Source organism: Tachysurus vachellii, chromosome 4 (assembly GCF_030014155.1).
Source record: "Tachysurus vachellii isolate PV-2020 chromosome 4, HZAU_Pvac_v1, whole genome shotgun sequence".
In the NCBI taxonomy this organism is placed as follows: Eukaryota; Metazoa; Chordata; class Actinopteri; order Siluriformes; family Bagridae; genus Tachysurus; species Tachysurus vachellii.
In genome coordinates this window covers 18,373,140-18,385,781 of record NC_083463.1, presented here as the reverse complement: position 1 = coordinate 18,385,781, position 12,642 = coordinate 18,373,140, and the positions used below count along the sequence as shown (strand labels likewise).

General features: G+C 40.1%; 1 protein-coding gene across 1 annotated transcript in view; it reads left to right on the top strand.

Annotated features, from left to right (window-relative positions):
• Positions 1 to 12,642, top strand: part of shmt2 (serine hydroxymethyltransferase 2 (mitochondrial)) — a 37,621-nt gene that overhangs the window by 10,954 nt on the left and 14,025 nt on the right. The window contains exon 2 of the mRNA XM_060868159.1: positions 7,081 to 7,263. Coding sequence (XP_060724142.1) covers positions 7,081 to 7,263 — 183 coding nt within the window. The remainder of the gene's footprint in view (positions 1 to 7,080; positions 7,264 to 12,642) is intronic.

Sequence of the window (12,642 nt, the reverse complement as noted above, 5' to 3'; positions counted from 1 at the left end):
TCAGTCACTGAGATCACATTTTTTCTTCTCTTTCTGATGTTTGATGTGAACATAAACTAAAGCTCTTGAGCTGTATGATTTGCCACCATATGATTGGCTGGCCCTCTTTAACAACAACTGGTGAGGAACTGGTTAATAGGAACCGGTGTTCCTATTAAAGTGGCCAGTAAGTTTCTATGCTTATTTCCTAACAATTGATCATTTATAGTAAATGACAGACATTTCCTTTCCCCCTCATCGTAGACCTTTTCATCTCTAAGCACAAATTCTGATGTCTGATGCCAATAATCATGAACATAGTTAACATTTTCCAGTCCCATTCTTGTAATCATTCTAACCTGTGGTATTTTCTGACCCTTACCTGATTTGCTCTTCTGCTTCAGCTGAGGTAATAAACACTTTTATCCATTATGTCCAGTTCCCTAAGGGCTATTATGACGCTCATTAGCGTTATTTATTTACTCACCCGATTTCCCCATTTACACTATTTACCCATTATATCCCTAAGGCACCGTAGGTGTCTGCTTTACCGCATTCATGGCTCCTGATGAAGTGACCAGAAGTTGTCCACCCGTTAAGCGAAGCCGGTCTCATACATCGTCTCCTAACGCTCCCACATCATTGAGCTAATTGTTTTTTAATAACGTTTTTTAAATGAAGCAGTTCATCACGCTCCTGGCCTCCCGTGCAGCATGGCGCTTTGGTGAATTAGAAAAAGGACGGGCAGCAGCTCCATTATCTTTATTACTGTTAGTTATGATGTTTTTGTCAGTGTGTTTTTTATGCGCTAACATCAGATCGGAAGCTTCCCCCGGAAGAACACGGTTCCAGCTGAAATAGTGAACCATGTTGAAGTTTTTAAGAATATACAGTGATACCTCGAGATACGAGTTTAATTCGTTCTGTGACTTTGCTCGTATCTCAAATTGCTCGTATCTCAAAGCAATTTTCCCCGTTTAAATGAATTGAAATCCTATTAATCCGTTCCAGCTCGCAAAATTCCACTCCAGTTGTTTTGTTTGTGTTTTAAATATGAAAAATGTACAGTACCTGTATTTATAAATGACAAATATTGTATAAAAACATACAGTAATAAATGAGAATGTTAAAAAAATAAACTGACTTTACGGAAGATGCGCACGGAGGTTGAGGGAGGAGTAAACAGAGGATTTAGGAGGAATTTAGGATTTTACTCGCTACTGTACACTCTTAATGCTACTTTACACTTAAATGGAACTTGACTAAACTTCATTTAGAGCGGGAAGAGCAGCAACTAGAAAATAGAATAGACCCCAGTATAACAGAACCATTAATCATGCATAGAGTTAAAAATAGGAAAGGAAAATAATAAATGGATAAATAAGTAATTAGATAATTAGAGAGGGAGAGAGAGAGAGAGAAATATGTGGAGATTTATGACGTAAACTGGTACAACGAACACAGGTTCTGGCATGGTGGAGTCGGGGTTGGAGGAGGGAGTTTAAATCGCAGCAGCAGCGAAGCTCTAGAGCGGCTCTATGAATGGGAATTTAAATGGTCGGGTAATATGGATGTCGTAACCGGATTGGTGCGCGTCGTGGACAGCTGATTAACAGCTGATGCACGCTTGAAGACGTGGCCTGCCAGAACTAACGTGATGCTTGATTTCTCTTAACTTAATTGAATAAAACTGAACTTAATTGCTACAATTTCTGTTTTCTTTACATTAATTTTGCTTACTTTTCTTCATCGCTTTTCTCTTCACTTGTTTTTGCCTTTTTTGTCACTCTTTCCTCACTAACATCTGCCGGTCGTTTTAATAAAAACCTGTCCGGTCGGCATATCAGATGCGGTGTAGTCGCACAAGTTCAAATTTTTTAACGGATCCAACGCTTAAAACGGATCCGAAAATTACGGATCCGCAGATGATCGGCACCTCACGCAGCGCCTTTGCGACTCTCCATAGGAAATGAATGACTTCCTGTTTATCGGCCGTCGTTTGTCGTGTGCAGTGGAAAGGCGGCTTTAACCGAGTGAGACTCGGGAAGCTGAGGTGGGGGAAACAGAGCACACGTGGTTGTTGGGGATCTTTGTTTCGGCGGCGGCGGCTCGGATGCTCGTATCTCAAAAATTTGCTCGTATGTCAAGCCAAAAATTTGGTCAAATCACAGCTCGTATCTCAAAAAATTTGTATGCCAAAGCACACGTATCTCGATGTATCACTGTGTGTGTGTGTGTGTGTGTGTGTGTGTGTGTGCGTGTGTAAATCTCCATAGTATTCAAATGAGTGTAAGGGAGAGGATACTTGAGTGTGTTTTCAACTCCAAAAGGGCTGGTTGTACACGGGGAGGTGCGTTAATGTAATTATTAGTAGTGTTTCTCAGAGATTTTTTTTTCTCATTTTCACCGGAAGCATATTCCCACATCTGGAAAGTTTTACGCCATGTTCTGCTTACGGAATAACATTTAACAGATATCGGTATGTTATGTAAAGCTGTTGGAGCACACGTGTAGTAATTATGATTTGAACTTTGTAAGTTGGAGTTAGAGCCCCGCCATGATACAGTGCCCCTGGAGCAGAGAGGGTTAAGGGCCTTGGTCAAGGGCCCAACAGTGGCAGCTAGGCAGTGAAGGGGCATCAACTCTTCAACAACCCAAAGCCGTAACCACTTAAGCCAACACTGCCCCAATGTTTGTGCAGGATACGATGTATCTGTGCTCAGAGCTCAGTAACTTCACTTCACCTAAAATACCCAGAAGGACAGCTTGTCTCATAGGTCCTTATATGGTGTGTCTTTTTATAAAATATCCTCAAATGTCCCGGACGACAACGCAGGGTCCACTGCATCATCACCCTAACCAGAAAATACATAATCGCTGTGTGACTGAATGCCAGAGCTCAGCACAGCTGCTTTTTATAACTGCATTTCATTTGTCACCTCATCTCTCGATCGTTCCAAACTGTTCTTCGTAGTCCATGTGATTGAACCGCGTGAAATTGTCCATACAGTTACATGGCTTAAAATGTATGTAGCAGAAGACTGGTGTAAATTAATGTGTGTGACCGCCTTCCTCCAGTGTTAATGACGCATGAAATCCGACATGCATTCATAACGGTCAGGGGTAACGGCTAGCTATACGGCTCGGCTGTTCACACAAGCCGATCACACAAGATGCATGTTGGGTGCATTTCACACTGGACTTCTTTACTATGATGTTTTCTTGGTGCTTCTGCAGAATTTTTCTGGGTTCAGACTCGCTTGATTCTATCAAACCCTGGAGCTTTTGTGCTCATCTTGTGTCATTACAAAAGTGTATAAAAAACACCCCATGACTCATCATATTTTATGTTGATGTTCTTGTTTTTAAATTCTTTTGGTGCTATTATGCACAGTAAGACATCTTATCTCTTCGATGTTCCACAATGTTTCTCTGCCTCTCTTGCTACACCCAGGCCATCCTTTAAAATATTTTGGTTTGCCGTAACAGTAAAAAAAAAAAAAAAAAGGGTCGGTTGGTAGGTCTATATTTTTTTCAAGTTTCAATGTAAAAAAAAAAAAAAAAAATTTTGGTGACGATGATTACATAGGTATGAATTTAAACAAATTAGCATATCGTGACGTCACTGACTGGGTCTTCAACCTGTGCCTTCGGGCGCATCATTGCAAACCTCATTTTGATGCAGGGTATATAAACCACAAACAAATTTGTTTGAATGGTGACCGCGAACATTTTGTTTACTGCAGCCGCAGCCATCATTACCAAGCGCGAACCGTTGACTTTGACAGTGAATGAGAGTATGAGACGAATCGAACGCACAGGCCATAGTGTGACATCCGTTAACCAATAGTGTAAACATAGATGACATCATGGGTTTTTATTTAAAAGAAAGAACCTAGCCTTCGTTTGTATGTAGGCCTAGGCAATTTATATATTTACAATACTTACTAAAATATAATTAATATTATTTTATTGCTTTTGTATTAGTTGTTCGAAGAGTAAAAAAAAATTGGTCGGTCTTAACGCAAATTTACAACCGGCAAGTCGGTCGGACTTAAAGCAAAAAAAATAATAATTGAGTCGGTCCTAAATTGACCGGGTCGGTTGGGTTACGGCAAACAAGAATATTTTTAAGGATGACCCATGTTCTGGAAACTTATGGTCACCATCAGCTGGTTATGTTACTTCTTGAACAAGTGTGGAGTTGAGCGAATACGAGTCGAGTTCACATTCACTGGAATTCGTGGCACAGTTCCAGGGCAAGCGAACCTGCACCACATCTGCAGAGAAGCAATGCTGCGCTTCGCACTCCTCGTGACAGCTTTCACATTACCAGTTTTTTTATGCAAACTGTGCTCTGTTTCAGACTAAACTTCCTCCAGTGAAAACTCACAGTGGTAGGTGTGAACAGGGCCGGTAAGAGGAACGACAGGAGAATCATCCAAACTGACATGAGCACCTCAACCTGGTAGTCAGTTTTATGTTTTACATTTAGGTTATTCCTACAACATTTGCACATTTTGGAGAGTTTAGATTTTAGATCTTCTCGCTTTTCACCGAAGCACTGATCATCTATTTGATTTGATCAATGCTTCGGTGCAACCAAAGAACTAAACAAAATGAGCCATCTGCTTACTTTAGCTCTGCAAGCTGAACAGCCTCTCTCTCTCTCTCTCTCTCTCTCTCTCTCTCTCTCTCTCTCTCAATTTCAATTTCAACAAGCTTTATTGACATGACCTTATACATGTACAGTATTGCCAAATCCTTACGGCAAAGAGAACAACTCTTACTGAGTTTCTCTCTCTTTCTCTCTCTCTCCCTCTCTCTCTGCCTCTCTCTCTCTCCCCCTCTCACTCTCCCTTTCTCTCTCTCTCTCTCTCTCTCTCTCTCTCTCTCTCTCTCTCTCTCTCTCTCTCTCTCTCCTTCCTTTATGCTTATGATCAGAATTTGTACCATTTTATATACACTATATAGTGTAGTAGCTCATATGTGGTAGTGGTGGAAAGTAACCGTGCTGGAGCTGAAATAATAACAATAATAATAATAATGTACACATGATCCTTTAAAAAGATGTTCAGCCAAATAGCTTTTTATAGAATGAACAAATTTTTGTCTTACCCGAGGCAACTCCTTATCTTATCTTGCTTTCACACTGGACTGGCGGTGGGGACGCTGGAAAACTAGTACTATAAATGTAAAAACTCCTTCTGATCTTCTCTACAATAACGCTAAAAGGATAATAAGCCTCTTGCTCCCGCGTTATAGCCGACAGCTAAATTAAACCTGACGCGTTTTGAGAGTATCAGGACTACCTTGAGTTGTTTCTGTTAGAAACACAGAGCTGTCTGCTGTCCATCAGTCTGTCATCTACAGTATGTGTGTATGTATATATTTATTTATTTATGTATTTATTTATTGACTATCATTGGCGAAGGCTTATTTTTAGAAACTATTTGTAATCATTTTTCCTTGGGACTTTAAGATTCTCACCAATAGTGCTGGCATCAGCTTAATTAATCTAGCCCCAACGCCTCCCAAGAAGCAATGTCGTGTGCAAAACAACTAGAGCCATATGTGAGAAGGGTTGATGGTCAATGGTCCCGGATGTGTTTAGTCTGTATTTCTTTCAGCAACTTCTCTCGCTGTGCTGTGATGACATTTTATTGTGCGTCTCCAAACCTGGGTTAGCATTCACACCCCAGATAAACTAACAAACAGCATATAACATATGTACAGTGTTGACAATGCTATGGAAGCATACCATGCCTTCACATACCAGATTATACTTGTTACTTACACCCTGAAATGACCCACCAGTGATGTAGGCTATTTGCGTTCAGAACTGCTTGGCTGTGATGTCACTGTCCTTTATATTATTCTGCCTCAATCCTAAAGCCTGCATCCTATTTATCATAAATATCTCAACTCTCTGATTCTCAGCTGTGATCTCTTCCACACTCTAGGGTGTGAGCTGCGCTGCTAAAAGTGGGATGGCCCATAATTGGCTGTGAGATGAAAGTGATTAGTTACGAGACCCTGCAGTTGGTCCACATTTAGCAGAGATACCCAGCGCTCTGAAAAATGGCTTCATTTTAGCATTTATTTTTTGTCGTATTAATATTCATTAAGTAATGTCTGTAATACTGAATCTTTGAGGTGTTTGAGACTATCTAGTGCTGTATATATGCACACTTCAGCCATAACATTCAAACCACCTGCCTAATATTGTGTAGAATTACATCTGACGGTGAGGTGAATAACATGATTATCTTATTACATCACTTGGCAGGGGTAACTTGGTTGGGATATATTAGGCAGCAAGTGAACTGTCAGGTCAGTTATCATGGGCAGAATTTCGCTAGCTAGACATGGCTAGAAGTTGGTTCTGCTGGGAAACTCTGGTCCTGATATTCGTGTTGATGTTTACTTAAACAAATACCACCTAAACATTGTCATCATGGTTGTGTGTGTGTGTGTATGTGTGTATATATATATATATATATATATATATATATATATATATATATATATATATATATATATATATATATATATATATACATGTATATAAAATCTGGCAGGGTTTGGAACATGCAATGTCAAAAAGCATAAGGTCAGCTTCATAATTATTGGCACCTTTTGTGTGATTGGTGAAAAGGTGCCTATGGTTGAACAGTATTTATTTTTGTTTCTGCCTTGCGTGTGAAGAAATGAGTCTGCGATTTTTTAAAAAATAAACAATGTTGTGCTAAAACTGTTCTGCCTGCACTATATCACTTGAAACTCTTTTGTGTCTCAGTGGTGTGGAGTGAGTGAGTCTGTTAGGGACAGTTGTTAGTCTACATTGGTGAACCACCAGGAAAAAAAAAAAGGGTTTGAAGTAGTTTGTGTTTAAAGGCGTTCAGTGGTAATGAAAAAAACGTTTTATAAATGGGTTATATAATATTTATTTATTTAGTTCATACTATATGGTTTTATCTTTCTGTGTCTGTCTATTTGTAATCTGTTTGAAAATAGACCATGTGTGCACATTAGGGATTTTTAAGCATCTGGGTTTTTAAATATTTTCTTTCCCTTCCTTGTTTCTCTGTTTGTCCCCAGCCTCTGTGCCAGCGTGTGAGCGTGTGTCTAAGAGGACAACACTCTGCAGCAGCACGGGCACCTGATCATGAGCGGCCATGGACCGGGCAGGACAGCCTGGCGCAGGACGATCCCGAGATGTGGGACCTGCTGCAGAAAGAGAAAGACAGACAGTGTCGTGGGCTGGAACTCATTGCTTCAGAGGTAAAGAAAAATCTAATACAGTAATACCTCGAGATACGAGTTTAATTTGTACCGTGACTTTGCTCGTATCTCAAATTGCTCATATCACAAAGCAATTTTCCCCATTTAAATGAATTGAAATCCTATTAATCCGTTCCAGTTTGCAAAACTCCAGTTGTTTTGTTTGTGTTTTGAATATGAAAAATGTACAGTACCTGTATTTATAAATGACAAATATTGTATAAAAACGTACAGTAATAAAAGAGAATGTTAAAAAAATAAACTGACTTTACGGAAGATGCGCACGGCGGTTGAGGGAGGAGTAAACAGGCGGAGGATTTAGGAGGAATTACACTTTCGCTTTCGTTCACTTACTCGCTACTGTACACTCTTAATGCTACTTTACACTTAAATGGAACTTAACTAAACTTCACTAAAATTAATGAACTTAAATCAAGCATCACGTTAGTTCTGGCAGGCCACGGCGTCAAGCGTGCATCAGCTGTTAATCAGCTGTCCACGACGCGCACCAATCCGGTTACAACATCCATATTACCCGACAATTTAAATTCCCATTCATAGAGCCGCTTTCTTGCGCTTTGCTGCTGCTGCGATTTAAACTCCCTCCTCCAACCCCGACTCCACCATGCCGGAACCCATGTTCGTTGTACCAGTTTACGTCATAAATCTCCACATATTTCTCTCTCTAATTATTTAATTATTTATTTATCCATTCATTCATTTATTACTTTCCAAAAAGGTGTATGCGAGCATATCTAATACTATGCATGATTAGTGGTTCTGTTATACGGGGGGTTTATTCTATTTTCGCTGCTCTTCGCGCTCTGACCATGCGCACGGACGTGCGCGTAGATTTTTGCCCAGAACAGAACCATACCGCCAACAATAACTGTATGCATATCATCTAATAAATTCTCTTTTGACAAAGTGGTCCTGACAGAACTGAAATTCTCTTAACTGAACTTAATTGCTACAATTTCTGTTTTCTTTGCCTTTTTTTGTTGCCTTTTTTGTCACTCTTTCCTCACTAACATCTGCCGGTCGTTTTAATAAAAACCTGTCCGGTCGGCATATCAGATGCGGTGTAGTCGCACAAGTTCAAATTTTTTAACGGACCCAACGCTTAAAACGGATCCGAAAATTACGGATCCGCAGATGATCGGCACCTCACGCAGCGCCTTTGCGACTCTCCATAGGAAATGAATGACTTCCTGTTTATCGGCCGTCGTTTGTCGTGTGCAGTGGAAAGGCGGCTTTAACCAAGTGAGACTCGGGAAGCTGAGGTGGGGGAAACAGACCACACGTGGTTGTTGGGGATCTTTGTTTCGGCGGGAGCGGCTCGGATGCTCGTATCTCAAAAATTTGCTCGTATCTCAAGCCAAAAATTTGGTCATATCACAGCTCGTATCTCAAAAAATTTGTATGTCAAAGCACTCGTATCTCGAGGTATCACTGTACAAGCTCATTGATTATTACTGGATGCCGTTTTACTTCCGTTGCAGTTTTTTTTTTTTTAATTAAGCCTAATAAAATATTTCTTAAGTGAGCCATAATCAAATGTTTTTAGTTATATTTATCCACTATTTTCATGACACAAGGTTTCGTTGGCACCTAAAAAAAAAATCAGTACATCAGATGACACAAGCTGGAAGTTTTTTCTCTGGACAAAAGAGACAATCTGGACATTTTTTCCTGCTCATTCTGACACTAACGGGTTCAATTCCACCACAAATGAGGTTTTGCCTACACAATCACACAGGTGACATTTTACACAAAACATGAATGACGACAATGAAAAGAAATGTGTGGATCTTCCAGATATCCTCATTAGTGAGTGTCAGTCTGAGAAGTGGTGCAAGGTCATTTACTTGGTGCCAGGAACCCAAAAACATCTCGAGAAACGTCGAGACAGTAATTCATCTTCACAGGAGCGGGCATTAAGCCAGCATCTCTCAAGCAGCAGCAGCAGCTAAGGTCATTGTATAAAAGTGGAACTTGTGGCATGATGGAAACCACTGTTTGATCAAGGATAACGTCACCAGTCATCTCACTCTGTGCCAAAATGGAGCTGAATTGGCCTTAAAGAGCAACTCTAGTGAATGTCAGAGAAACGTCACAAAAATATGACCTGAAGCCGTGTTGTAGGAATGACCCACGATCAACCGTGCAGTTATACAAAAGTGTAAACGTGATGCATGCTGGGAGTGTGTGAAGTGTGTTCTTTTCTTATACATTATTTTCAGACTTACTGCATAGTCTGTCGTGTGTTTAGTAAAGAAAAACCACAGGAACTTTGCATCCTGTATATTTTTATTGAACTTCACAGTAGAGTTAATGTGATCATTCTCTCTCTCTCTCTCTCTCTCTCTCTCTCTCTCTCTCTCTCTCTCTCTCTCTCTCTCTCTCTCTCTCTCTGTGTGTGTCTCTCTCTGTCTAGCTATCATCTGTCTGTTTCTCTGTCTATCTGTTTGTCTCTCTCCCACTCTTTCATTTCTCTGAGCCGAAGTAAAATTTTCTGTCAATTCTGTGTCACGAAAAGTTGGAAGTTGCCTCAGTTTGTGATGCTCTCTGTAACCCAAACCTGCTGATGTACTCAACACTGGTGAGATCAGGCTTTAGGTTAAGGTGTGTAGGTTAAGGTCAGCTGGTGATGGAAGGTGGGGTTGTTTTGTTTTGTTTTGTAGGATTATTTCCTCTTACATAAAACTCATGTTATCTTCAGTTAAAAGGACCAGCTTATAATTGTTTCCTTAATGTGCTACCATATTTAAAACTTCTGATATGATATCAGAAGGACATGATACTTTATATACTTGCGTCATTTTCTTTAGAAAAACATGAAAAAGGACAAATAAATTATTTGGAATAAAACAAATGATAAAGCTGTATTATTATTATTATTATTATTATTATTATTAATATTATTATTTAAAGTGTTAAATAATCTTATCTTATTTACACTTCATGCAATTCCACACTAATTCCACACACATGCCTGCAGAAGCAGCCCCAGTCATGGGAAGTTGAGCTGTCTGTCTCAGCCACACATCGTCGGTATAACCTGTGAAGTTAAATAAGCAAAAAGGACCCAAGGGATAGATACATCGAGCACAGTTCAAACACCTAACCAGTGTGTAACAGAATCTCTAATTTCTACACATTTGTTTTGGTTGCTTTCTTATTACTATTCAATAAATATATTGTCAGAACGTTCTGTATTGCCCATTTCCAGCATGTACTGAAGCTCTAACACTTCTAGCTTTTAACAGCTAGCTTACATTTACATTTAAAGCATTTGGCAGACGCCCTTATCCAGAGTGACGTACATAAGTGATTAAATCTCTATCATCTCTAGCATTAATGCTGGCTCACTAGGTTACATACTTAAGATATCATGAGTTTAAAACATTGTTCAATGTTACAATGAAAAAGTGTCAAAGGTGGTGTTTTTGTTGTTTTGTTTTTTTATATAAATGCAAAAGATAGGGAAAGAAGTGCACCGCCGTTTGAAAATACACTTTGAATAACTCTAGGGGAAGTTCATTCCACCACCTTGGTGCCAGAACACATAAGAGTCTTGTAGTATACTTGCCTCTGACCCTGAGAGATGGTGGAACCAGTCGAGCAGTGCTTCTTTCCGTCACCTCGTATGTGAACACATGTCTAGCAAAAACAGAACCAAGACAGCCAGTTTGCGTCCAACAACATAGAAGCTGCTGTTCATTTTTTTTCATGTCACATACGCAGGGCTTATCATCACATCCTGGGAATAAATGCTCGTTTCCGCATATTGAGCTCTTGCGCTATGTAAAGCCGGGTAGAAAAATACCATAAAGTTTTTTTTGTTTTGTTTTGTTTTTGTGGGTGGTTCTCCCTCATCAACGATGATGTCAAGGTTCCCAGCGACCAGACAGTTTATAATCACGAGCATAAAAACAGAAAAATGTTGCCAGAGTAGATTTTTAAGGCTGTCAAGATTTTTATTCACCTCGGCGGGGAAGTGAATAAAAAGCGGAACATTTCAGAACACTTTACTTCCCTTTATAGCTGCTTCAAAGCGAAGTGCCTCGTCACGTCTGTCAGGTAAGGCGACGGTCAGCTGGACATAAATCTGCTAAGTGGTATAAGACTTTCAGCATGATGATGGCGTTGGATTTGCTTGCAGCTGGTGCCGGAGCAGGTGGAGCCTTTTACCTCTGCTACAGTACATGTAAATATGTGCATCTATAGGGGGATCTATGCATATTTTTTACCTCGTTAATGAATTAACGTGATTTAACATTTTTACCTCGTTAATGAGTTAATGGACAGCGAAACACACACAGCATAAAAAAAGTTGTTCTATTCCTCTACTAAAAAACGGCCAGCTTAAGCGACTTGGCAAGAAAATCACAGTGATGGCAACAGAGTTACAGCATGTTAGACAGCTGAATGTTTTACTGAGAGCAATTCAGGCTTGTAATTAACTGATCATTTTTCTGTCATGACTCATGAAGCTTGTAACACTGAATTTGCTCATTCACTTTCGCTATCGCAGATGATTAGTTTAGAATTAGGATACATAAATATGAGAAGTCATAAAATGTTCAAAACGGAGCTAGACGTTAAACAGCAAAAGTATTGATGCCGTATAAGACTACATGCACATAACTGTGTGTACACATGGCCGCTGCGAGAAGCCTGTGGTCCTTTTGTACCGAGGCACATTTAGATTAGATTAGATTCAACTTTATTGTCATTAAACATGTACAAGTACAAGGCAACAAAATGCAGTTTAGGTCTAACCACAGTGCAGTAGCAGCAAGTGCAGGATATACAGTGTAGAGGCCTTCTCGGGTCTAAAAAAATGTACCCGACCCGAAGTGACCCGAATCACTTTTTACCCAAACCCGAAAAAATTAGACCCAAGTCCGACCTGACCCGTTGGCATTTTTTTAACCCGACTGGACCTGAATGTTGCATAACTCTACACTAAAGTAACCGCTACAGCGTTACAGCGTGGATTCAAAATTGATTGACAGGTCTGTTTCAACGAAAATTAGCTTACCGCCAGTCACACGTCGCCAGCCACATGTCGCAAGCGGTCTTGGCAAAAAGAGGAGAGGTTGGAAAAGGACTCGAGTCGATGCACACACGCGAGATACAGTAGTTCGGGTCTTCTCGGGTCCGTTTGGTAAAAACACATTCATTTTAAATTACTCAAGACCCGATGCCGCTATTATTATTCCCGACCCGTGTCCGAGGCACACGTGAAACTTTTAGACCCGAACCTGCTTGGGTCTCGGGTCAGACCTCGGGTTTTCGGATCTACGTGGACCCGTGAAGATCTCTAATACGGTGTTTACATTAAATAAGTTAAATAAAATATGATATAGAAGT